We start from the raw sequence: 26,725 nt of genomic DNA on the forward strand, positions 1-26,725 counted from the left end.
CATCTAAATATGTCTGAGACCCCCGTGCTGCCTGACATTACATACAGTGCCCATGTGTGCCTTTGTGTGTGTGCCTGTGTGTGTGCCATTCATGTATTTGTGTGCAAATAAAGGGCCTATGGAGAGCAGAAGGCTGGAGGCTGTTATCTGCTCATGTGAATGTTTGCTGTTACAACAGAGCTCTGGCTTCTGTGCAACAACCAGAGGAAATTTACTCTGACATTAAGATAATACCATCTCCAAAGCCAGGAGGGCAGACAGATGTGATGTGGACACAGTCTCTGGAGGGCACTCGTGGGAATATTGGGAATGGGATTAGTGACAGAAGCACTAATCAGGAGAGCGCTAAAACAAAGAAGACGGGATAAAGTTGATCAAACACGAGGAAGGTTGTCAGAAAACGAGCAGAAGACTGACCTTTTCAGTTAACTATACTGCCAAATGGTCAGTGGTCAGAATTACAACCCTCCACACATCTAATCTAATGTGAAGAGCGTAACAGATGTGCCTGTCTGCCGTCAGTCCTCCAGCCTTGGAGAAACTAACCCACCTAATCTGTCCTGCACGCCTTCTGCAGTGGGCCATAAAATGCTAATATGTACCACTCTGATACCGACCTACTGCTCATCCAATCTCACAGAATAACAACAATCATAGATGGGAGGGGCCTTCTTGATTGGTTCTGTAGCAACAGTGGCTTAAAGTGGGGATGGTAGGTGTGAGCGCTGGTGACAAGCCCCAGTTTGGATAAGAGATAAGCTCATCTAGGCATCCACTCCCACAATGTGTGTCAATCTGTAAGTTTGGATGTAACATCGTTAGCGACACCTCTGGCTGTGTGTCTGTGTTTGTGTATGCGCATGTGTGTGTGTGAGCAAAATGTTTGCAGAAGCTTTATCAGTCAGCAACACAAAGAGCCATTCAGTGCCCGGTGAGACACGACAAAGGGGCAGTTTAGTGCAACAAAGGCACTTCGGTCCTGGAGGCCATGCTGGGTGGAAATCGGAACAAAAACCCTGCCATGAGTTGACATTAAATCTGCAGACTACCATGCAAAATTGAGACCTCAGGTACCTTGATGTCCACAAGCCTTAGTAAATAGAAACAAAAGTTAAAAGGTCAGTTCACTCAAATTATAGAAACATGTACATTTTTTTCCAAATTATCTGAAGTGGTATCTAGTCCCGCACTAGTACTTTCTGAGGTTTGTAGACATCAACTGACAAATTGGACAAAAGAATTCAGCAAGATCAGTGCACCTTGTATACTCTGGATTATTCACCAACCTCATGTAGTTCCAATAAAAAGTGCCCACAGCAGAGGTCTATTAATTCCAGAGCGATGGGGGCAATCATTCTGGAAAAGGCTGTTTCTGTTTAATTATGGTTTTATGCCAGTTTAATGCTGCGAACAATACAAATTATACTCACCCTGTATACTGTGGAAGCAGACACACATCTCGAAACAGGGATGCATTCAGAACTATCTGCATTACACTACTAGAGATAAATGTAGAATACATTTGGTAACTTGCGTGAACAGACCCTTTGATTAAAGACTGGTACAAATCTAAATGATAGAGATTCTACAAATCTGATTTTATTATCCGAAGTGAGAAAACAGGCTGATGACACCACTGCCTGATGACATCTGTGAAACCCGACCCCAGCGCTCAGTGGCACACAGGGGGCTTCTGTACACAGGTACTTCCTGTATGCGGAGATAGGATTATAAGAGATGGAACACACCCCATCAATCCCAGAATAGAGTCATCAGATTTGATGGATAGGTCTGTTAGACAGGATGAGCTGATCAATGCCCTCCGCCCGGCCCTTCAAACACACACAGTGCCACTGAGAGAGGGAGAGGCCTCAGTCAAACACAGAGTAATCAAGCACACAAAAGGAAATGCAGATAACTTGTTGCTATGACGACTGCAGCTGCAGCATGACAGCCATCCACTCTGACAGAGTTTTAAATAGAGGTGGCTTTACAAATACAGGGAAACTTGATAATGCTTTGCGGCAGGTGCTTCCTAATAACCACCAGTAGCAACATTACCAGTAACCTGGTTAAAATGGAGGGCGCAGCTGCGTTTTTACCTCACACTCCTTTTAATTTCATGCATCCACATGCATGACCAGATCATATGTTCAGGCTATATTGATATTCTCATGTTTCTCGTGTATTTATTCCTTGTGCGCACTACTATATGATCCAGAGCGCACGGAAAGAGTGAAATCAAAAGTTAAAACTGAGTTCGGGTTAATCTTTTGGATTGATGTGTCACTTTCTGTATGTGTCAGGGCAGCTGGGAGTCAGGGAATGACACCCCCCTCTGTCCCCTGAAACACCACCCCCGCCTCCACCACACCCACCCTGGCTGACCCCCCCTCCCCCAGCCCATCATCATCAGACACCAGCAGCTGGCAGCCTGCCGCATTTAACTCCCTCCAGCACTTACTGGGCCTGGCTAATCACTGGTGCTCAGCACCGAGCATGGCCACCACACCTGCCCCCTTACTGGTGGGACAGTCCCATCTGGGACCTTGTGATGGGGAATTTCTGATGGGTGGGGGGGATGTTCTTTTACTTCCCAAAAACAGCTCAAGGCACTGCGAACAAGGGAAGAGAAAATCAAGACGTCAGTGATTGGGATCAAATTCTGTCAGTCATGAGATTCATGTTGTGTTAGAACAGTGGGAATGTGATGTTCTGATCATCAAAACTTTAAGTACATAGAGGAAATGCTTTGTAGCACTAATGAATAACTGTGAAACAACGGTCATGATAATGTTTGTGGTCCGAGGCCTTCCTGTGTACACACTTGGCAGTTCCCCGCAGCCATAACAACAAACTTTATAACATTAAGTCTCAATTGATCTCAGAGTTTTTGGCGAGATTTGTGAAATTACAATAGCTTTCATAACCAGGTGCTTTTGATTTTTTAAAGCATTGTATAGGTGACAATGAAGGGCAGAAAGCTGTGTGGAGTTTGTGCTGAGATAAGCCATTATCATTAGCAGAGACCAGATGGTAGGTTGATCATGCACATTGCTTTGCTACTCCGGTATCTGTCTTCCTCATTAGAAACCACATTCACACACACACACACACACACTGAGTGCAATGATTTATTCAGGTTAAGACTTGATAAAGAGAAATGAACCTTGTCTGTTTATTTGATACAATAAATAAGTACAAAAGAGGACTGGGACAATGAAATATAACTACAGCTTGAACTGGGTCTTTTGTATGAAATCAAAACAAGCAAGTGAAACTGAGTTTGTATTTCCCCAGTTCCCATCTGATTGTTTTGTGTTTTTTGAAGTGAATAAAATATGTCAGCTATCATGTGCTGAGAGGAGAGTCAGTCGGAAACCATCTGTTGTTTTCCCTTTAGTCCTAAACTCAAATAAGCAGTCAGATGGTGACGTACTCACAACTCAAACACAGCACTCTGTCCAATCCGCGTTTATAATATAATTTGCCAGGAGCCATACAGGCCCAGTGCTGGTGGTGGCCATTTATGAGGCAGATCATATGGTAGGGCTGCTTGTCAGCTTTGAGCTGGGAGCAGGCAGATGAAGATTCATCTCCCCAGACAGGCGCTGACATAGAAAACTATATTTAGCTCCTGTCGTCCGTGCGTAAAGTGACGCTGGCGCAGACGCACGCACAGTATGATTGTGGACTGAATACTGATGCGCACGAGCAAACCGAACCACCACACTGTGTGCAGCTAAAGATTTAATTATTAAAAAAAGGCCGTTTTGATGAGACATGATGACGACAAGATCTGCTCTGAGTAAGAAGTGAGCTGATTGTGAATCAATGGGGGAATCAAATTAGGGTCGCGTTTGGATTTAGGCGCGTCGTTTAATTCCAAATAAAATGCACTAACCATGCAATTTGCTGCAATAGAAAATATGAGGGGGAACTATGCACAATAACCTAAAGATCTCGCGCTGTGCACATTACAGACTCATTTCCGAGCAGCAAGAATAAGATTGACATTAGTGTAGGCCTTAGTCTCCGGCTCCTGGCGGAGGCCTCCTGCACTTTATGAATAATGAAAGAATGACGTAAACAATGCGGTCCTCTCTGCAGCTCGAGGCGGACGCACCGGGGCGTGACGCGGCCGTGACGTCGCTGGAGCCGGGGATCTTTTAATCCACTGCCGCAGCAGCACCAGCCGGTCACCGGAGGAGGGGGGAGCACAGGACAGCACAGGACGGGGAATGGACCGCACACACAGGCTAGGCTAGTCCCGCACACAAGGCCCGCACAGCTCGGTGTTCAGATGGAGGATCAAACCACCGAGTAAAACAGACACGACACGACCGGAACGAGTCGACTCCTCTCCTCGCAGGCCGGGCCCCCTCCTCTCTGTAGCCTGCAGCCTATTCACACACACCCTCCTGTCAAAGGAACCTCATTCAGCTGACATTAAACGTTCATTGGTTTATTTCAAGAGGAGGGTTCGCTGTGTGGTTGGATCCTGCGCCCTCGTCCTGCCGGTTCGCTTCGTCCTTCAGCTGCAGCGTCGCCGCGTCCTCCCTGTTCCTGTCAGCTGCTGCGCATCAGCAAAACATGCAGGATGAGCCTGCGGGGCTGACAATCACACAACTGCCCCCGTCACCCGAGGAGAAGGACCGCAGCACGGTCAGCAGATCCGGGAACCAGCCGAACCGGACCGACAGCCAGCCGAGCTCCTTCACGCCGGATTACAGCCACCTGAACCAGGAGAGCGCCTTCCCCGATTTCGATCGAGGTCGTTTCTGCTCGCCCCGGTCCATCCGTGACCTTCAGCACCGCCGCAAAATACATCAGCACTTAAGTCAGCAAGACGAGTTTAGCCCCGCAGTGTCGCCCCCACCCCCGGGTCTTTTCAGTCACCTGCCGCAGAGGCAGCTCTTCTCCGCTAAGAACGACCCCGGCGCCGCCGACCCCCGCGGCTCTCCCCTGGAAGAGGCTGAAGCCGATGCTGCGTCGCCATCGCCCACTTCCGTAAATCCACGCACGATCCAAATGGACTCCCCCATCGCCCACCATATAAATAACGGCAATGGCAGCAGCAGCACCGGCAACATGTTGTCCGGAGGTCTCGGCGCCGCCTTCCCGAACCTCCCCAGCCAGGAGATGCAGAGCGCCAACGGCGGCTCGTCGTCACCTTCCCTCCCCGGGTTCGGCACCCCGTGGTCCGTCCAGACCAGCTCCTCGCCCCCGCCCGCACCCAACTCCATCAACCCCATCCATCCCATCCACGCCAACGCCATTAACCAGATGCCCAACGCGGACTCTGACAACAGCTTCTACCCAGGTATCCCCTCCTCCATCAACCCGGCCTTCTTCCAGAGTTATTCGCCGGTGTCAGCTAATCCCTGCGCCGGGATTAATGTGCCAGGCTACAGCGGTCCTTTCTCGCCCCAGATCAACGTCCATCAGCAGCAGAGCCGCAGGTCCCCGGTCAGTCCCCAGATGCATCCCCAGCAGGGCGCCTTCCTTCAGCAGAGGAACAACTACAACCAACATCAGGTGAGCTGCTACAGGGATGGAGAAATCCCATGAAGGTGACAGGAGATTGTAGACAACTCTTTTATTTCATCCACCCCCAGTTCAATGAGCCTAAAAGGGCCTGAAACCCACAAAAAAAACTACTCCTTTCAACCTATTTGAATCCAGATCAGAGGTTTCACCTAATTTAAGTGAAGGCCACCACTTGGATGCCTTCAGGTCAGGGAGCATCTTGTGACACTGCAGAGATAAAACATAGTCTTATGAGTATGTGTGTGCCATTATGCAGCTGTAGTGAAATAGTTCCTTTTCTCCATAATGCATTTGTCATGTCTGCTGCAACCACTGAAGTCACTACTCTTTAGGCAAAGGGAGGGAGGGCTGCACAGGGGAACAAGGGAGCATCACTGAATCTAGCCGTTGTTCTCTCCTGGAAGCTGGCAGTGGGATGCAGTCACATGGCAGTGGACCATCCCTGTCTTGTGGCTCACTCAGTAGGAACACAAAGGCTTACAGGGGTTGGTGTGCTAAATGGGTCAAATGAAGACATCTAGTGTCTTGGTGGTTTGTGTGTGTCTGTGTGTGCGTGCGTGCGTGTGTAGACAGTTGAGGGACCCTGAAGATATACCCTTGGCAGCAGCAGCTCCCATGGAGGTTCAGATTCTGCGGTAGTCCTAGGGCGTATGTGCTCGCAGCCTTCGGCTTCAGGTTTCTCATGTGATTTGCACATTGGGCGTGTGAGTGAGCAAGCACATGCAGTGTGTGACTGGGTGTGCTTAACGTGCATCTGTGGTGTTGCTGTTTCCCTGACCTTTAACCCCTTGCTTTGATTACAAGTGCTATGTAAATATATTTTCATTAAACCTGAAAGGACAGATATCATGACCAGTCACATGGTGATACACATATTAAAGGTCCAACACATTAATAGGAGAAAAATGCAAGGAAATACAAGTAGAATAAACATGTATTTTGGTCATTTTGCTGTTGTTTTTAGTTTTATTTTATCTGTATTTTACACGTTAATGTAATATTTACACATTATCGTCCACCAGGGCTCCAAACCAGGGCTTTAAAACACTCTAAACACTGTCTGACTTCCTACACAGATGTCAGCAGTGAAATTAATATGTTGGATTACACTATATACTGAGTATGGTAGAAACAGACTGCTGATTGTGCTCTGTGCAAGATTTTCACTTGAAAACACACAAGATTAAGCATGATACGATTCGATGTATGATTAAAAGTGGACACAAGGTTCAGGTAGTGTGTGTGTGTGTGTGTGTGTGTGTGTGTGTGTGTGTGTGTGTGTGTGTGTGTGTGTGTGTGTGTGTGTGTGTGTGTGTGTGTGTGTGTGTGTGTGTGTGTGTGTGTGTGTGTGTGTGTGTGTGTAACTTACACTGGTGGTGTCGCAGTGCACGGGATGCTTAGTATTAGTCTTAAAGCCCCAAATCTTCTTATCTACCCACCCGTCACAGGAGCAGATCAAGCTGGGCTGTGGCGGACAGGGAGAAAATGAAGTAGATGCAGGAGACGATGAAATGGAAATATAAGTACTTCAAATCGACATGCTCTTCCTAACCTCCCGTCCTTCCACCCCCTCTATGTCCTTGTATTGATGTTTGTGAGCAGCCCATGGTGAAGCAGTCGCCTTGGGGCAGCCACCAGGGGAATGGCTGGGGCTCCGGGGGAATGTCCTGGGGCCGGGACCACCGCCGTAGCAGTGGCATGGGCGTACCTGGCTCGGTCAGTCACGTCTCGCCCCTGAAGAAGCCGTTCTCGAGCAACGTCATCGCTCCCCCGAAGTTCCCACGCACTGGGGGATCACTGGGGCCTAAGTCCTGGATAGAGGAGAACTTGTTCCGCACAGACAGCAACAGCAACACCTTGTTGCCAATGCAGGTATGTGTTTTGGGTTGATCCTGCATCGGCGTGTCTGTCGTTTTTTGTAAGATAATTGGTTTGGAGTGAGTGTTTTTGTGTGACTGTGTGACTGTGTGAGATTCAGGGGCTTTTTAGGTCTGAAAGATCTAGTAACAGTAGCACACTCCGTTAAGACAAAGGGAATGAGGGTTGTGTGTGTCTGTGTGATTAGATCTCTGTGAGGACCATTTAAAATACAGGCCATAGGGAGTGAGGACCTTTGGGGAAAGTGAGGACATTTTGAGACGGGATGTTTTAGGGTTAAGTTTTGCTTTTAGGATTAGGGCCCAGTTACACAAACAAATGAAGCAGTAGTGAACATTTGCCTCCAGTTCACTTCCAATCTGTGCGAGCGAGGAGGTGCATAAAGGTGAAAAAATCGTAGCGTGGCTTCGCGTGGAGTAAAACTTTGGTGAACATTGATATTCACATCGCATTCAGGTATGTATGACCATGCCCTTCAGGTTCGAATTTGGTTGAGGTTATGTGAGTGCTATGAGCGGCACAGGCACAGGGGGCCGGTACGTGTTAAAAAGTGTTCCTTATTTAAACCATAATTGGCTAGTTCAAAATGCCAATGTAAAAGAAATAAAATACAGTGTTGTTGTGATGGTTAAGGTTTGAGTCAGGGAATGCATTATGCCCTCACCAAGATAGTGTGTGTGGGAGAGGGAGAGGGAGGAGAGGAGGGGAGAGAGAGAGAGAGAGAGAGAGAGAGAGAGAGAGAGAGAGAGAGAGAGAGATCTTCTCCAGATGAAACCGAAACTAAGGGGAATTTCAGAGCTGTGGATTCCTCAGATGTATGTAGCAGTGAGTCGATGCAAATTACCATAAGAGGTACATCGTGATTAGCATTTCAATCAGGGGAGAGTTGGAACTGATTTGCTCTGCAGGTTTTACCAAAGGTGTAACAAAATGGGGGCTGGGCTGAATATATTATCAGGTTATATGCGAGATCTTCCTCAGGTAGCTCGGCTGCTGAAGCTCTTTGTGTTTGCATCGTAAACGACCAGTATCTTATTGGTTTGTAATAGTTGCTTGGTGCCTCTACTCTCCTGCACTCGCGTCTACTTCCCCATTTGGTCATGTTTTGATCATTTCACTTCATCTATCTTCCACACCACCTTCAGCAAAATCCCCAGTTGTCCTGACACTGGTACTAACACTGGTTAACGATGCTGGTGGTTTCCTCTGCATCTGGAGTGTAACCCTTCCTGACATCCACCTATTGTCTATTTGTGGTTTATCTGGGATTTGCCAGATGTTAGCTTACAAATACGTATCAGTACATGCATGTCAGCAACTGCCCACGATATGTAATAATTATATACTAGTAGTAACTCAAATGGTACTCAGTAGAGCGCATACCAACACCAAAGCCCAAACAAATTTCACACACTATTTCACATACTATAGACATAAGTTCCCTAAACATACATCGTTTTTAGTCAAAATCCACAAATGATGTCCTGGGAAACCAGTGAATATGTCAAAAATATTTCATTGGTTAATTCCTGGATCCGCCCCTGAACCAGATCTGCACTAAAATGTTTTGAAATCTCCCCTGATACATACCCCATCAACCAAGTTTTGTGGAAACCTGTTTAGTACGGTGAAATCTTGCTAACTAACTAACAAACAGACAGGGGTTAAAACAAAACCTTTTTGGCAGAGGTAATTACATGATTATTTAAGTAAGGAACTATATTTTTCTCAATGTAATAATCTAATAAGATTGCTTTAAATGCCAGATTATTTCCTCAAAGCCTAGTGTCATTGTCAGTGGGACATTTCTCTGTGGCTTAAGATTTCTGATTCTACTTGTTACAGTGTTGGTAAAATATGTTATTAATTCCCACTTTCTTTAATTCTCTAATGTAGATGGTCGATCACAAGCTGTATGTACGAGGGTTTGTTCCTAAAAAGCGTGTCAGACTGTCTGTAGAAAAACACACTGTACCACAGAGTACAGTCCATAATGCAAGGTGTAGTGTCTGCTTGTAATAGACACTGTAAAAATAGCTAAATAGGATAGATAAGATATTCATTACTGTGACTTAATCCAAACTAAAGAAATGGTATCACCAAAATAATGGTGTCAGTGAGTGGTTTTACTGTTGCTATGAGCTCAAATTATTAATGGTATCTGTGCCAAGAAGTACAACGCTTCCTTTTCCAGGAAACAGGCCCGACTCCATGGATTGTTAATTTCCATAAACAGTGTCAGACCCAGAATTTTTCAGATTCCAAGTCTTTTCCTTCCTTCCTTTCTGTTTAAAGCTTGGCAGTTGATGTACGATAGCAGTGCTGTGTCATGTTTTTAACATCACACAGAGGTGCACGTACGAGGATAGGAGAGAGTAACCTTTACTTTCAGTAAGCCTGCAGTAAAGCTGATTCCTTAACATATATTATAATTGGTCAGCAATTCTCCCACATACGACCACCCTAACAACCTACATTCTGAGAGTAATAGAAATGATACATCTAACAAAATGATTCCCTCGGCCACATTTAATGGTTTTGTGTTTTAAAGCTTCTAATCCAACCATCATGCCAAACAAGTCAAGACATAAAAGTCTGTTTACACGTCTGGGGATCTTCTGCATATGTGGGGGGAAGTTGTAAATAGTACATCCAGAGGGAGCTGAGTGAAATCTCATAAATCTTTAAATTAAATAAAATAAAAAACTTGTGGTTGTGGAATTTTGCAATGTTAAATCAAACCGATGGAGTACTCTTCTAAGTCTTTTTCAAAAACCTGTCTGTCATGAACGGACATGATCACAGGCAAAAATAACAGTGATCAACTTGGTTGGATTAAAGGTTCAGTTCACAGAAATGAGTCCAAAAAGCCCATTTTCTCAGCTACCTTCAGTATCAAGCCAGACAGAAATAGCTTAGGATTTGTTTTCCAAATTTGAGTTTTCTGCTATGAACTATTAACAGTGTAGAAAAATAACATATAAAACAGTAATTATATGATAACAATGTCCCATTTACTCTGCTTATTTCACAGACTCCTCTTTTTTCTACTGGAGAACTTTCTAGTAATCTTATTGTCTCTGCTGACGTGGTCGACCTGTTTACCCTGAATTAAAGCTACACTGTCACAGGAAACAGACATTCATTAATTCAATTGAAATCCCCTTCACCTCTGTTGTATTTGCAGAAATAACTAAAATAAATCTGTCAGTGCTATTAGAGGCTAATAAGAAAATGTGGTTTCATAAATGGACTGTTGGTTCTTGGTGGAGGTTTGCGCTCTACTGAGTCCAGGTCTAGTTTGATTTAATGAATTATATAATTTTTCCGAACCCTTCATTGAAACAATATTTTAGTGATGTATTTCTATGCTTTTTCAGTTCTTCAGTCTTCATTTTCTGAATTAATGATGCATTAAAAGTAAAGGTGAAAACAACACAGACACAGCCTACAATCCTTCAATATCAAAGTGTTCTGAATTGACCTTGACGCAGTTATTATGTTGGGTTGTGCACAGTAGGCTCAGTGCTCTGTGGTACGTCACTAGAGTATAACCGTATGAGTCTGTCATAGTTGTTTGTTAAGGATAACTGTCTCACTGGAAGGCTTGATGAGCTCATAACCTCCATCTCAGCTCTCCGGCTAAATGCCACTCCCAGGTTTGGTTTCCATTCTCTCTCCATCTGCCTCTGGGAACAAGTCCACAGAACCAGGGGGGAATACATCGTATAGACTGCTCACAAACATATCTTCTGACCCCTAAAGTGAATAAATATGGAAAGAATGTTAATCCGTGAGCTACTCGCACTCTTAATTCTCCTACATGTTAAGCCAAATACGCATGCTTCAGAGGCTTTATTATTCATAAGCCAAATCACAAAAGTGTGTTAGAAACGTGACAGATTAGTCACGCATAATGACGTGTGATTGCTCTGTCAGTTCTGACTGTTGATGATATAAAACCTCATATACAAAACCTGTGTTTTTATAGGACCGCACCAGAATGTACGACAGTCTGAACATGCACTCCCTGGAGAGCTCCCTGATCGACATCATGCGAGCTGAGCAGGATCCAATGAAAGGTAAGACTCCCTTTCCCTTTTTGCAGCGGGTCAGAGGGGGGTGATCATGTTCGCGCACAGGCAACCCGACAACTTGCAGCCTCACTCGATGCAGGGAGGTGAAATGGCCCAATGCTCCCAGAGCTGCGTGGCTTTTCCACACACCAGCTTATTTTCTCCCCGCTGAGAGCTTAATACTTGTGCCACCAGCTGCACATTTACATGACCTCCATGCTCTGATCCTGTGGCGACTTAACCTGGGCGGCACACGGAGCGGTGTCAGGGGCGGAGGAGGCCGAGGAGAGGCTTTCCATTGCTGTGGATGTCTTTAATTAGTTAACAGACGTTTTCTGACAGATTAGACACAAGCAAACCTGACACAACTTGGAATTTTTCACTGAAAGATGAGTTTAAAAAAAAAAAAATCGGCCTCACTGCAGTAGCAAGCAGAAGACGCACTGTAGTGTGACACTGCCCTGAACTCCTGGGCTCAGCTGCTGGACATCAGAGGAGCAGTGTCAAATAACTGCGACGTTCTTACCCTCCTCTTTCCTTGATGGCCGCTTGTTGCTCATTTACAGCCTACACTCTCACTTTAAAACACAACCCAGAAATTATAACACTGCTAAAACCCAAACCTTGCAAACAGCCTGTATTTGTTTGTGTATATTTGCTAAGAACAAGTTTTTGATTGGTTATTTATAATCTTCATGGGGACCCTGCTGAAATCAGGACTCGTCCTGTGCCCTCCATTCTTGGGCGAGTTTCTTGTTTTTCCTGCGGGAGCAGATGGGGAGAACATGGGCCAGTGTGCACAGCAGAGAGAGGGGGATCTAGACTAATTTTAGATGTGATCACACTTTCACACACTGTGTATGACAGCCAAAAGAGCAGCCGAGAGGGAGGGAGGGCTTGCGAGAACGGTGCTTGGCCATTTATAGCATTACCACTGCTAACACAACAGAGTAGTCTGGCTAGCAGCTCTATAACACCATAATGGTGCATTTGCTGCATTTGGAAATCAGATGCAAAGGCATTAAACTGTATTTAAAATATATCAACCAATAAAGCTTGTTTGGTTGTAACAGATTTTTTCAATACAATCTGTGTATCTCCGTGCCATCTAGTGCTACAATCAGGGAAGACAGTGTTAGACAACAACACACACCACTACTCTGAAAGTGAGGATGAATGGAAAAAATGCAACACACACAATGTTAAGCCATCAGAATATATATTAACACATTTAATCACTTATATAAATAAATAAAAGAAAATATAATAATAGACTAAGAGATTAGATAGACAGACAGACAGACAGACAGAAACAAGATCTCAGAAACAAGATCACATCATAACCCTGATGGTGTTTGACGGCAGGATTTTGTTTTGTCTGAAGAAACTGTGTCAGAGTTAATACAAATATCGTCTCTGAGATGTTTTATTCTGCTAAATTTCCACTGTTGTCTCCTAATATCATCTCAAGTTAATCTTGGTGGTAAGAAGGGCTGAACGCAGTGTTCACTTCAGATGTCGAACACATTCTGTGTGTGTGTGTGTGTGTGTGGGGTGTGGGGTGTGTGGTGTGTGTGTGTGGTGTCCAGGTATTGCTGCTTTTGTGAGCACCTCGATCTGTTTATACAGCAGCATTATGAGGAGGTGTGTGTGTGTGCTTCTATGTGTCTTTTCTCTCTTGTACACACATTGGCCTCGCCCTGTCCTCTCCATCTGCTCTGTGTCTCATCTCTATCTCTGTCTGTGTGTCTGTGTGTTTTCTCACGTCAGGCCGTGTGGGATGTCCTCACCCTGGGGCTGATGGCCTCCTCATGCTCAATGGTAATTATCGCTTAGCACCATCTCCCTCTATATCTCCAGCTCTCCTGATACGTTCACTGTTGCTCTTTAGCCTCATTAGACACACTCAGCAGACTCACAGTGGTACAGTGGGGTCGCACTAGGTCACATGTGCTATGTCTGGTGTGGAGACAATCTATCATCATTTGTATTCATTTTTTAACAAATCCATACAGAATATTTAATTAAGCCTTTTCCAGAGTTTTCTTTATTCAAACCTTTAGAGGTCCACAATGATTTCTGACAGTGCTCACATGTGTGTTTCCGTACATGCTACAGTATATACATGTATGTGGAGACAAACAGTGGCCCTTCATTCAGATGTAAATTATTAGTGCTGCTCAGAGTAATTGTCGACTCTTTTTTTAGCCTCGTATCTGGACAGATCATGTCGGTGTCCAAAATATAATCGTGTTTCATAACAGTCTCCGCGGGACATAAATCTGGGTCAGACAGCGTTTGCAGATAAATACAAGCATGTTGGTTTCTGGTGTTGTCTGGTGCTTTGCTGTTTCCTCCCGAGACTCAGGAATCAGCAGTTCACGTGTGTTTTCTGATGGAAACAGTTTTTGTGATTGTGATGAGCCTTGCTTTTTATGACAGAGGACATCCAGGGCTTTTCAGTGACGTAACAAAATAGGAGTTTTTTTTCTAGTGGCCCAAATGTGACTGCTCTTATATCTGATATGCTCAATGGGGAAAAACAGGCTTTGTTATATCAAGCAGGGAAACATATGGATTTCTGCCTGTTTCTTTTGTTTTCTGTAACTATTAAGTCTATTTTATCTGAAGACGTATTGTTGACAAAAAGGGTATTTTGCTGTCTGACTGACATTAGACACATACATGGGTCATAACCCAGCTCAGCTTAGCTAGATTTAGATTTAGATTCAAGTTTAAAGAATCACAAATGCCCTTTGAGAAATGTCTGCATGGCTGAAACTTGCACTCTGTACTTTTCTACATGCAGCCAGGAGCTATGGGAGACGTCGAGGTAAATTCAGCTTCCTAAAGCATCTTTATTCCTTGTGGCTTTTTCACTTGTGACATGCTTTATTGCTTGACTGGACACCAAACTGCTGAGGCCTTCAGTCTGGACCGGAGTCAGACTTAGAACTTTTTAAATTCAGGAACACATAGTTTTATGTAGTGTTGTGATACAGTCCTTTGCCCCGTGATTTATCATTGGTTAACCAAAGATAATACATATTAAAAACCCATACTCAATTATAATGCAATTGTATTGTTCTAGTATCCAGATGTGCATGATGTTTCAGGTTTGGTCACGTTTATCGGAAGCACTATTGCATTTGTGTGTCTGCTCTATACAGCTCCAAAGTGTTCAATATTCAATGACTAAAAATGTGTAAAGTAATTATGAACTAATAAATAATATTATATACACATATACACGTTTTTCATTGTAGACAACTTTATTTATAACGTCTGTTTTAATTCCATAATAGAATGACATTTCTCAATTATTACACGTTATGTTTTCACTCACCTTTCAGCCAATCACACAAGCTTCTGTTAGTAGCTGTCGGAGGGAATTAGTCATCAAAAGTGAAATAAGTCAAGTGACATTATAAAATAAACTGTTATGAATTAAAGTTGTATTGCAGGAACAGCCAACATAAATATTTCAAATACACAATAACACTCTGGGTCTCCATACTGCTAAGTCATGTCACTAACAGCTCTGTTCCACAGCCTGTCTTTCCACACTTCCTTTAACTACCACTCCGCTCATAGTCTTTAAACCAAACTGTATGTCCCTCACTGTAAGCTGCTGCTGCTTCACAACCACTCAGTTTAAAGCTACAATATAAGCAGACACATGATTATTATCATTTCTGGATTAATCCATCACATTGCAGAGATATCAAATTCTACAAAAGGGAGGCAGGTGCTGTTATGATATTATGTTTGTGAGTGTTTCTGCTTGTGAGTGTTTAATGGAACATGTGACTTTTACTATATCCTCAACTGCTTTTTTATTTATCCTCCACCAGGCCGCTCCTCCCTCTTCCCCATTGATGACAATCTCCTCGATGATGGCCACGGCAACCAGGGTGTCCCAGGAGTCCTCGGCTCCCCCAGCTGTTACCCCCACCAGAACGGGGAACGCATTGAGCGCTTCTCCCGCAAGGTGTTTGTAGGAGGTTTGCCCCCTGACATAGATGAAGGTGAGACATGAAACAGTCTCTTGTGATTGCATTGTGCTGCTGGTATTTGATCCTTCTGCTCCATCCACCGTATTTCATCCCCTCACCTGTCTGCTGTTTCTTTTTCTTCTTCTCCACGCAGATGAAATAACCTCAAGTTTCCGCCGCTTTGGTCACCTGGTGGTGGACTGGCCGCACAAAGCTGAGAGCAAATCTTACTTTCCACCTAAAGGTATTGGCAGAAGCACCTAGCCTCTGCATGCATTTATGGTTGATGAACAGTATTTACATGTAGCCTGAATGGTGTGAGGCTATGTTGCTGATAAGTGAAGCGATGTATCATTGAAATACTGATAAACCAAGGGAAGAACATATGTCAGGTGATTGATGCCCGTGTGTGTTTGTTTCCTAGGATACGCATTCCTGCTGTTCCAGGAGGAGAGCTCAGTGCAGGCTCTGATTGAAGCCTGCATGGAGGAGGATGGGAAGCTCTACCTGTGCGTCTCCAGTCCCACTATTAAGGACAAACCAGTGAGTTAAACCGCGTCAGCTCACACTGCAAAACTCAAAGTGCACTCACTGGAAATTTTCTGATATAATTTAATGTTTGACTTTAACTTCAGGTGCAAATTCGACCTTGGAACCTGAGCGACAGTGATTTTGTGATGGACGGATCTCAGCCCCTTGATCCCCGCAAGACCATCTTTGTGGGAGGTGTCCCTCGTCCCCTGAGAGCAAGTAATGCCACTCATGTTGTTAATCTCAATCAGTTGCATCTCTTTTTCTGTATTGGACATAATGTACATGTTGCATATTGCAGGTGATAATCAGCTGTATGTTTAAAGTGCATGAGACGAGCATCCGAGATATTCCATCTGCAACCGCAGTCTCACAGCTTCCTTTCACTCATCTATATCTATTCTATGTTTCTTTTCTTCTATAACAAGTTGAGCTGGCCATGATCATGGATCGTCTCTATGGTGGAGTCTGTTACGCGGGAATTGACACTGATCCTGAACTCAAATACCCCAAGGGTGCAGGACGAGTGGCCTTTTCCAATCAGCAGAGTTACATCGCGGCCATCAGCGCCAGATTCGTCCAACTGCAGCATGGTGACATTGATAAGCGGGTACAGCCTCCCCTTTCTTTAACAATTTCTATAGTTCCTAGTTTTATTAGTATACACATAAGTGTATGTGACTTGGCCATTAATTTGTGTGTGTGTGTGTGTGTGTGTGTGTGTGTGTGTGTGTGTGTGTGTGTGTGTGTGTGTGTGTGTGTGTGTGTGTGTGTGTGTGTGTGTGTGTGTGTGTGTGTGTGTGTGTGTGTGAGTGTGGATTGTGCGCTATCAGCATCACCACAGACGGGTAGCAGCTTGTTGCTATGGTGATCAAAAGCTTATTAAGGCTAACTGAATTAACCTCCTCCCCCTTCTCTGCTTCTCTGTGCCTTAGTCTTTCATGAGTATATTATATTTTTACTGTATTTGCTAATGCACACTCCAATCCATTTCCTCTCCAACATGTGTGTGTGCAGGTGGAGGTGAAGCCCTACGTCCTGGACGACCAGCTCTGCGATGAGTGTCAGGGTGCACGCTGTGGGGGGAAATTCGCTCCCTTCTTCTGTGCTAACGTCACCTGTCTGCAGTACTACTGTGAGTTCTGCTGGGCCAACATTCACTCCCGTGCCGGACGGGAGTTTCACAAGCCCCTGGTCAAAGAAGGAGCCGACCGCCCCCGCCAGATTCACTTCCGCTGGAACTAGAGGTGCGAGTGGTGACACGGTCAGAGGGAAGGGAAATGAAACACTGGCTAACAGGAAAAAAAGAGCATCGCTCTGCCTCTCATGCTCTCCTAAGCTTTCAGTATAATTGAGTACTTAACACCACAGTATATACTATATATATCTATATATATTTTGTAGCAGCCAAACACCACAAGCCTCAGTTTTCACCAAAACCCCCCTCACATCTCAGGCTCTGACAACTCTACAACTCTTTTGTGGTACTTTCATCTTTTCTAAGAGGAGATTTAAAAAGAGATTGATTTTTGTAGGTTTTTTTATCATTATTATTTTTGTATGTGAGATTTAAAGTAGAAACGGGAATGTTTTTGCATGGGGCAGCTTGTCTGTCTGTTTGTCTGCTGCTAGGCACCCCACAGTGCGTGTAGTGCACACTTGTTTCTGGGAAAAACCTCAATTCTCTAATGTTGACGCCTGCCCCAGGTCATTAACCAAAGGTAGCAAAATTATAGGAAGCTTAAAATTTACACATTTCTGCCGCAAAGCAAATGGTTGTTTTTTAACGTTGCCATGGGCTCTTTCATCTTGTTAAAGAGTTTATAAAAAAAAAATGTTTTTTTTTATTTCTACACTCTCACAGACCCATAGAGTGATACCTCAAAATACAAAATCTGGTTTCTGTATTCAACATTTATACTTAACAAGCTATTTCAGAAGCTTTGCTGCTATATATACGTATATATATGTATAGGTGTGTAGGAATTATATTTAATGCCATTTATAAATCTGAATCATGTTAAAGGAAATGCAGTATGCACTCAAACACTAAGAGTTCAAGTGCATGTTATGCCACTAGGCTTAGCTACACAACTAGCATGCAGGATAGAGGTGAGAGAAAGAAAATCACGGAGGAAAAAAAACTAAAAAACAAACCACTGAAATAATAATTAAAGAAATTATTAAGACAGTAGCATGACCATCTATTACAGAAGCCTAAGAGGGGAAAAAATCAGACAAAGCATAATAACAAAAAAAAACATATTTAAACTTGCATGCATTGATGTTTATCTGTTGTTTGATCCGTTTACATACTTATCGATACAAAAAGTGATATTGGCTCTACTGTAGACTTAGTGGACGCAATCATTTTGTGATATGGTGTCCTGTATGGCGAAAAAAAAAACCCTGTGGAGAACAGAGTGGTGTTCAGTGGTTTGTGTATGTGTGTCGTCCCTGTGCCGTGTGACTGTTGTTAGTGTAGACTGAGGCTATGGTTTAGTTTCCTGCAGAAGTAGTATAGGAGAAGTAAGACAGCGACTTGACTCTGCCTTCACCCTTCCCGTCCTGTGTCCTCGTGCGGTTCCAAAGGTTTTATCTGACACAGCGTCGCACAGGCAGACCAAATGTAGACTAAAGAGCTGGGTCCATTTGGGAGATTGAAGTGGGAGAAGTGGGCCTGGGATGAAGGTTGTGTTTAAAAGTATCTTTCGAACTTGTTCACTTCACTAAACTGCAGATTTTTGTAAGGACTGCTCGACACCGTCATGCTATGTGGCTGCAGCTCCATGAATCTCCCAGGCCCAGGTGAAGTATCTCCACAAACTCCCCATCCAACCTTTTATTACGAGGATGACGACACTTGGTGTCTTGGCATGCTAGATATGAAACTCTCCTCTCTTTGTATCGTCCGTCTGTTCGATTTCCCACCGTGACCCTTGAAGTACTCTTAAACAAACTATTTATGGACAATCTTTCTGTAAGGATGGTGGCCCAGCCGTCAGTTAGGTACTGTACAAGTGTGTTGCTCTCATGTGGACGTGGTTTTTGTGTTTCATGCCCTTGTGTGTTCTCCTCGGTATCAAGTGTGTACTGTTACAAAACCTATGAAATTATTACTTGTAGTTGAGTCATACAATTTAATTTGTTTTTGTCAACTACTTACCCATCACTGGCCCTTCAGTATGTTTTTTACAATATATATTATGCACTACTTTTCTATATACCCCCCTCATTTTTTTCCTTATTCACCCCCTGAAGTGATTTCAGTGCAGATGTGGATTCTCTGAGGCCTCCACCTATTTATAATTCTAAAGATGATTTATTAAATTTTTATTTTTTCATGATTACTTATTTAAGATGTAGCGTGAAGCAGTGGTCTTAATTTATCTGTGTTCTGTATGAGTAGAGAAAGAATCCAATATTTTCTAATATATTAACTAATGTAGTCTTGGATGTTGTGAGGAGCGGGAGTCAGAAAGACTTCGCCGGCCATGACGTAAATCACATGAACGTAAGAGATTTCCCCCCCGTGGCTTTAGTTCTCATGGTGTCCGACACGAACATGAATATCGTCACCTGTAACACTTGACTTGTGCTGTTCTCGTGAGGTTCTATTTTCTATGTTGAACACTGTTACTTTGTTCTGTATGTGTCTTTGTTTTTGTAAAAATCATATTTATTTCACTATTTTTGTAGACAAAAAAAATATTTGATTTTGATTGTATTTTTCTATTTAAATAGGACTATTATACAATTTATTTCCCCCCCCCCTAAGTGATAATTATATCCAAAAGTTCTGTTAAAAGACAAGAATCATGACATTAGTAACAACAGCAGAGTTTTTGAGCGGATTCTTATTTTGATACACATGACACGTTTCATTTGACGGAGGGAAACATGAAGGTTTTATCATATTCTTGGAAGACACTTGAGATTCTCCCCTGTTGCATCGAGGCCCCAGCTGCCTGTCCTCGTAGATGCTCTGAAACTTGAATATAACACATTTTGAAAGGCTGACTAACCTCGAATCTGTGTTGTGATGTGCAATACTGTTTCTAATGTTTGTATAAAAGTAAGAACTACAGTGTAAACCTTTTTAATGCAGATTTATTTTTTTCATTGCATATTTTGCAGATTTCTGATCCACAGTGTCATTTTTTACTGTCAGAAAAGATAAACCCCGTTTTTTCATTGCAACTATTTTTAAATCCAGATATCTTTGTACTGATGTAAATGATTGTAGTTATTTTGGATAGTGTTTTGCTAACAAAAGGAGAGACTTTTTCATGCATATTTCTATTTCATTTCATCTTGTTTTATCCCACGTTTTTATTTCGTTTAATAATAGCAGACTTTCTTGGAATACTTTTTCATATTTAAATGTCATTGGTCTTATTTTGTATTTTTATGTCGAAATACACTATATATAATTTTAAGATGCTAATTGCTAAGATATTATTTTGAGTTTAATTATTTTTAAAAGCTAAATATTTGTAATTTTATTGTTAAAGTGACTAATTTCTAAATCAGAGTTTGTGTATAGATTCACAAAAGTGGTTTATGAGGTGTTTGGATTGTAATTATTACTGAATGGTTCTTTAATATGCAAAATGAATATCATGTTTATTTTTATTTTTGTTGGTTTTGTATTTAAATGGGGTGTTGATTACAATCTTTGTTTTTTCTTTCACTTCCTGAATAAAGACCCATTCTGTTTGGACACAACATGGCTGCTGCTCATGTGGTTTCTCTTTTTCTTGCCTCCTCCTGCAGAGCGGGGAGACTTTAAATCAGCCGTGCAGTATCTTCGCTGCATGGAGAAACACTGTGCTTATGATAATCTGATTGGTCCTGATTAATTTGTAGCATGCCCAATATTGCTGCAAAAACAGACGTGTGCTCTACCAGGATTAACACATGGTTATACATTTTTCTATTCCAGTAATTAAAGATGTAATGATGTAACACTGTACAAAATCTTCCCATTTACTCAAGAGATTTGCCACATACACAAAAGAATCTGGTTAGATCTGAGCTCTCAACATTTAGAATCAGTGGTGGGATTTAAATAAAAAGGCTTATTAGTCCTGCGGTTTTTGAATGCTTTTGTTTTTGCCATTAAGATCTTTGTGGTACATCTTAATTATCTTTTTGTCAGCACAACATTGGCTTTTTGGCTTTTTATACTATGACCTCTTGTAGTAGTAACTTGATCATGCTGGAGCAATCTGTGACTCCTGAGAGATAAAGTACATGTAATTAGGGTGGGTCGTCGCCACAGGGTCAATGGTTTGATCCCAGTCTCCCCCATTTGGCATGCCGAAGTGTCCAAGACACTAAACCCCAAATCACTCCTGACGGCTGTGCTGGCTGTGTGTGATTAATGGGTGGTAGAAAAAGTGCTGCACAGATGCACTGTATGAATTTGTGTTTGAATGGCAAAACTGTTCTGTAATGTGCTTTGAGTTGTCATCAAGCCTAGAAAACTGTTATATAAGCACATGTATTTTATGTTAATGTGTATATCCTATTATCCCAGAATTCCACTGAAGAGTAAAGAAACCCTGGCAATTGTATGGGTCAGCAGAACCGTTCCTCTTTATTCTTCTCTCTTACCCAGATATTTATTCAATCATAACTAATTCTCACACCCAAACATCATCTTGGTCTCTGTGATACATTTTTGACTCACATCTACAAAGGTCACTCAACATACCCATTGGCGCCATCTAGGGATCAATGTCTGAAATACAGTTGAGAACAACTCTGAGGTCAAATTGACTGAGAAATGACTTCTGATGTTTATTAATCTGGCTTCTCATAACTCAAAAGTGTCATTCTTCAAGTTGCTGACATCCCACACTAAATGTCTCATCTGAGAGGAGTCTTTATCCATGACATAATGGGAGTTCACACTGAATGCACAACCAGAGTTCGCCTGGGGCAGAGCTGTTCGCCTTGGGGAGTGCATGAGGCAGAGGGAAGGGTGTGGATACGGGGTGGGTGGGTGGAAGCAGGAAGGATTGGATGGAGTGAAACAAGCCTGCTGCTGCTGCTGCTGTTCCACTACAACACACTGTCACTGACACCCGAGAGCACAGCAGAGAAAGGAACATGTTCATCGGGGACTCAAATTATCGAGTAAGCCAGGATCTGAGCAGATAGGACGAAGACACTCAGCAGTGATGAACAGCTACTAGGTGTGGGGTAAGAGAACTGGTTTGTGTGTTGACTATCACACAACATCCTTCATTCACAAATGGTGGACACATTTTCAAGATTTTAAGTTTCTCTGCATGACTTCTATAACTTGAATACAAACCTGTCAGTCTGTGTCAGTGTTCCAATGTGTCGTATATACATGCATGGCTTCTAAGTGTGTTCATTTATCCAAACATATTCACATTCTGTAGATGGTACACAATCACTTTTAAAGGATTTAGACGTCACAGAGTCTGCTCATGTTCAGTGAAGCACACAAATAAAAGTGTTTCAATATGCCTGAAGAATCTGCCTGGCTCAATAAGAACCAGTGTTTTTAGAGAAGTTCTCAATGGGACATTAACGTCTCTATATTGCCATCACCTCCTTTTTAAACATCTAGGGGTGTGTTTGTATATCTGTGTGTGTTTACATACATTCACCATATGTCCTCATGCACACAGTTAAAGGAGTTTTTTTTTTAATGATAGCCATTTGCTGACATCATTGCTGCAGAGTGGAACTAGCGGGCGGGGTTACTCTCTCACAGGACCTCACACTGGCTCAGTGACCAGTTCACTACCCTGAAATCAAAAACACGATTGTTCGGTTCTGCTTGTTCCAGTCGTGTTTGTGTGGGTGGGTTTGCAGGAGTGTTTGTGTCCGTCCTGTTTATCTCATCGTGTTTATTCTCCTGTAGTAGACAAATATTTTGTCTGATCTGCAGGCATCCTGCAGTTACAGACAAACCTAATGTGTAATGACATGGAGAGCATGTTGCAATGCTAAGACACACATGTTCCAAAGCCCCCTCCGACCAGAGACAGCCAGCCAGCCAAGGAGCAGATGCAGGACTAACATTCTCACGCCCACACGGGCAAATATGCAAAGAACAAGTGTGCTAATCCAATCGACAAATCTTTCTTCATGTTCGAACTCCCCCAAAAGATTTGTCCAGAATGTGTCCATATTAAGTGTTTGATGTTGATAATGTGTCCATATCAAGTGTTTGATGTTGATTATGTTTCCATATCAAGCGTTTGATGTCCAGTATGTGTCCCTATGGAGTGTGTGATGTCCAATGTGTGTCAAAATGGACTGTTTGATGTCCAGTATGTGTCCCTATCAAGTGTTTGATGTGCAGGTTATGTTCATGTGGAATGTTACATGTCCAGTATGTGTACATATCAAGTTTTTGATGTCCAGTATGTGTCCCTATGGAGTATTTGATGTCCAATGTGTGTTCATATGGTATGTTTGATGTCCATTGTGTGTTCATATCGAGTTTCTGATGTCCAGTATGTGTTCATATGAAGTGTTTAATGCCCAGTATGTTTTCAAATGAAGTTTTGATGGTGTTTTTCTCTTTATAAGAGATAGCCACACATGATTAGACCTCCTTTTGTGTAACATTAATGTGTAATACCTCTCACTGCTCATGCTTGCGTCTAAATTAGGCTCCCCTAACAGGGATTGTGCTGGATGTTGTGTCATGACTTGGGAATGTTTTTGCAAAAAAAGAAGACTTGGAATAGGGACAAAGAATTTCATTTAGAGTCTCTCACGTGCAATTTAGCTGTGGAAGAGAACATCAGCATGCAAGACTGATTCAAACAGCTATTGTTTCTCATTACAAAAATAACATCTGGCCTCATGCTGTACTTGACAACATCACTAAGAATTTTTTTTACGGCATTGTGAAAACTGATAACATGATCTCATCTCTGTTCAGAACCTGTTTGTGGGGCTGGCAATATTTTCCAAAAGACAAATTAGAAGTTGGTAAAATTCTCTTGATATTGTTGTTTTTATTTACAGATTCGAAGATGTGGCTGTCAATGGGGGTAGTCTGCCTGTTCCACTGTGTCGTTGGACAGCTGTTTGAGACCAAGCTGAAAGGAGCACCACGTCTAATCTGCAGTGTCCCCGGGTCACCGGGCCTGCCTGGTAAACCTGGCCCCACCGGGCCCCCGGGAGCAGATGGGAATGTGGGTATCCCAGGAAGAGATGGCAGAGATGGCAGGAAGGGTGAAAAGGGAGAAAAGGGAGAAACAGGTATAATATGAAGCCTAGACAGATAAAGTGTCAGTTCATGTGTACAAATACACAAATGCCACCAGTTTGTGCAAGAGAAAAGCTGGCACAGGAAACTTTTTTTTAAAAAGATAACTGCTTACTGAACTATTCATACTGTTGTTTAAAAGGTGTTAGACAAGCTTTGTAGGAGCTGTTTAGAATAGCACCTACTGAAGGTGGAAAGATGAACGATAACTCTGTGATAACAGGCCTCCAACTTATCCAAAAGGCCATGAGCCTCATGTACAGTACAAAGCAAATGGGTTATGTGCATGCGTGATATGGCATGGGAGCAAAGATGCATGATCACAAGCCAACCTGGGATGTTTGTTGCATCAACATTGACGTTTTTCCCAATGTCAAGATGATTCATAGTTGGCAGAATTTAAATATATTTTAAAATAGATAACTTATATTTTACAAAAACACAGTGTGTTTGCCTTTGTCAGATTTGTAAGTATAAGATCTAGCTAGCAGTGGACAGTGGTTGGCTGATTTAACAATCAACAGATAACAAAAACAGCATATTGGCATTGAGCTAAGAATTCTTGCTGTTTCAATGCAATTGTTAAGACATACATTTTCTTTCCATCTGGCTGCCACTCCTTCATATTTCATAGTTTATACTCATAGAGGCAGCACAGGCTGAGTCTACATTTTTGTGATGTGTTTGGAAGGGTCTTAACCTGCAGTGAATGTTTCCCTATAGATGCTGTACAATATGTGTTGACCCTGTTCCAAGTTTCCAACAACACTCAGTGTATCAAGCTGTTGCTTGGTATACTTCTCATTTTGTTTTTAGATTAACCAGAATGTAAATATTGTATCGGGTAAAGCTGGCTAAATATTGCCATGATATGTGATGGCCTGTGTCTGTCTCTTCCAGCAGAAAGATTGGACTGATATCATCTATGCAGGCCGACCGGCAATAAATCTCTCAATGATAAGTGATAGTCATGCACCTGAGGTTTCCATTATGTGTCGAAACAGGAATTCAGACAAACAACCTCATCTTAACATGAAAGTACAAATTCAGCTTCGCCTACTGTTCTTGCACAGACATATGGTGATTCACAGTGTTTCCTAGCTCCAGGATATTTACTCTGACGATGTAGTCAGCTGGACATAAGCCAAATGCGTGCTGTAGCAATGTCAAAGTGGCTGTGTTCCAAGCATAACTTAACACTTGACTCACGGTGGGGAGTTGTATTTCCATTGAGTATTTCTTTTTACATAGTCTAGCTCAACAAGTGCACAACAGAAACTCATAGGGGATGATGCTTCAGAAATTATGACGTCAACGCGATTTTTCGTTTTCAGGGTGGAAGGGCAGGGTTGGCCCAACAGGTAAGATTGGAGAGCGAGGTGACCGTGGCCCTGCAGGGAAACGAGGCCCTACAGGAGGGAGTGGAGATGTGGGCCCATTCGGTGCTCTGGGCCGTGAGGGAGAGAAAGGGGACAAGGGCAAACAAGGGCCACGCGGCACCGCAGGAGTCTGCAGATGTGGCAGCCTGCTGCCTAAATCGGCCTTCTCTATGGGAATCACCAGCAGCTACCCATTAGAGAAGACCCCCATCAAGTTCAATAAAGTCCTCTATAATGAGGGCGGACACTACAACCCACAGACGGGCAAGTTTATCTGTGCATACCCTGGCGTTTACTTTTTTTCATATGACATTACACTGGCAAACAAACACCTGGCTATTGGTCTGGTGCAGAATGGCGAGTTTCGCATCAAAACCTTTGATGGCAACACGGGAAATCATGACGTGGCCTCTGGGTCCACTGTGATTTACCTGAACCCAGAAGATGAGGTGTGGCTGGAAATCTTCTACCAGGACCAGAACGGTTTATTTGCAGACCCTAGCTGGGCCGACAGCTTGTTCTCCGGCTTCCTTCTCTATGCTGACACAAACTACTTTGACGCACTGGCAGAGGACTACTTGTGAAACCAGGACAACACAAAAACAAAAACCTCTAGTCACTGTTGTTTTCATAGTGTTATTACACATATGTTATGGTCGAGCTATATTTTTATACAAATGTTTGTACTACTAGTACTATTACTACAGAGACGTATATCTACTGATTATATAGTTTTATAAAGCTTGAATGAGTATCTGATATATTTGTTTTGGCTGGGAGTCAATATGTTAAATAAACATTGTTGATATACAGAGAGCTTGGTTTCCTTTAGAAAAAGACAGACTGAAACATTAGTGATACAAAGATATTGTAAAATATGATGTGAAAGGTCAAAACAGTGGAGCCGAAATGTTCAACATTGCAGATATGTGCTCGACACAGAAAATAATCAGCTAAATGAACAGACATGAATATTAGATACAATTAATAAAACAATATTATGATACTTTATATATATATAACATAATTATAAAGATGAGAAATGATGGG

The 26,725-nt window shown here is 42.8% G+C and overlaps 2 protein-coding genes across 5 annotated transcripts; both read left to right on the top strand.

Annotated features, from left to right (window-relative positions):
- The first annotated feature begins 3,711 nt into the window (after positions 1–3,711).
- Positions 3,712–20,762, top strand: cpeb2 (cytoplasmic polyadenylation element binding protein 2). 4 transcript variants are annotated; one of them, XM_035176143.2, is made up of 11 exons: positions 3,712–5,538; positions 7,153–7,422; positions 11,420–11,510; positions 13,275–13,325; positions 14,314–14,337; positions 15,359–15,532; positions 15,654–15,743; positions 15,924–16,042; positions 16,135–16,249; positions 16,459–16,640; positions 17,048–20,762. In XM_035176143.2, exons 1-11 carry the CDS (start codon positions 4,594–4,596, stop codon positions 17,273–17,275), a joined length of 2,289 nt encoding a protein of 762 aa, XP_035032034.1. In that variant the 5' UTR covers positions 3,712–4,593; the 3' UTR covers positions 17,276–20,762. The 4 variants fall into 4 exon arrangements, with proteins under 4 accessions (XP_035032034.1, XP_035032035.1, XP_035032036.1 ...); XM_035176144.2 differs by lacking the exon at positions 14,314–14,337; XM_035176145.2 differs by lacking the exon at positions 13,275–13,325.
- Positions 20,763–22,055: 1,293 nt separating this feature from the next.
- LOC118121488 (complement C1q tumor necrosis factor-related protein 7) lies at positions 22,056–26,485 on the top strand. Its single transcript, XM_035177399.2, has 3 exons — positions 22,056–22,240; positions 24,053–24,289; positions 25,631–26,485. Exons 2-3 carry the CDS (start codon positions 24,061–24,063, stop codon positions 26,257–26,259), a joined length of 858 nt encoding a protein of 285 aa, XP_035033290.1. The 5' UTR covers positions 22,056–22,240; positions 24,053–24,060; the 3' UTR covers positions 26,260–26,485.
- Positions 26,486–26,725: the final 240 nt, after the last annotated feature.

The sequence above is a fragment of the Hippoglossus stenolepis genome, chromosome 14, assembly GCF_022539355.2.
Source record: "Hippoglossus stenolepis isolate QCI-W04-F060 chromosome 14, HSTE1.2, whole genome shotgun sequence".
In the NCBI taxonomy this organism is placed as follows: Eukaryota; Metazoa; Chordata; class Actinopteri; order Pleuronectiformes; family Pleuronectidae; genus Hippoglossus; species Hippoglossus stenolepis.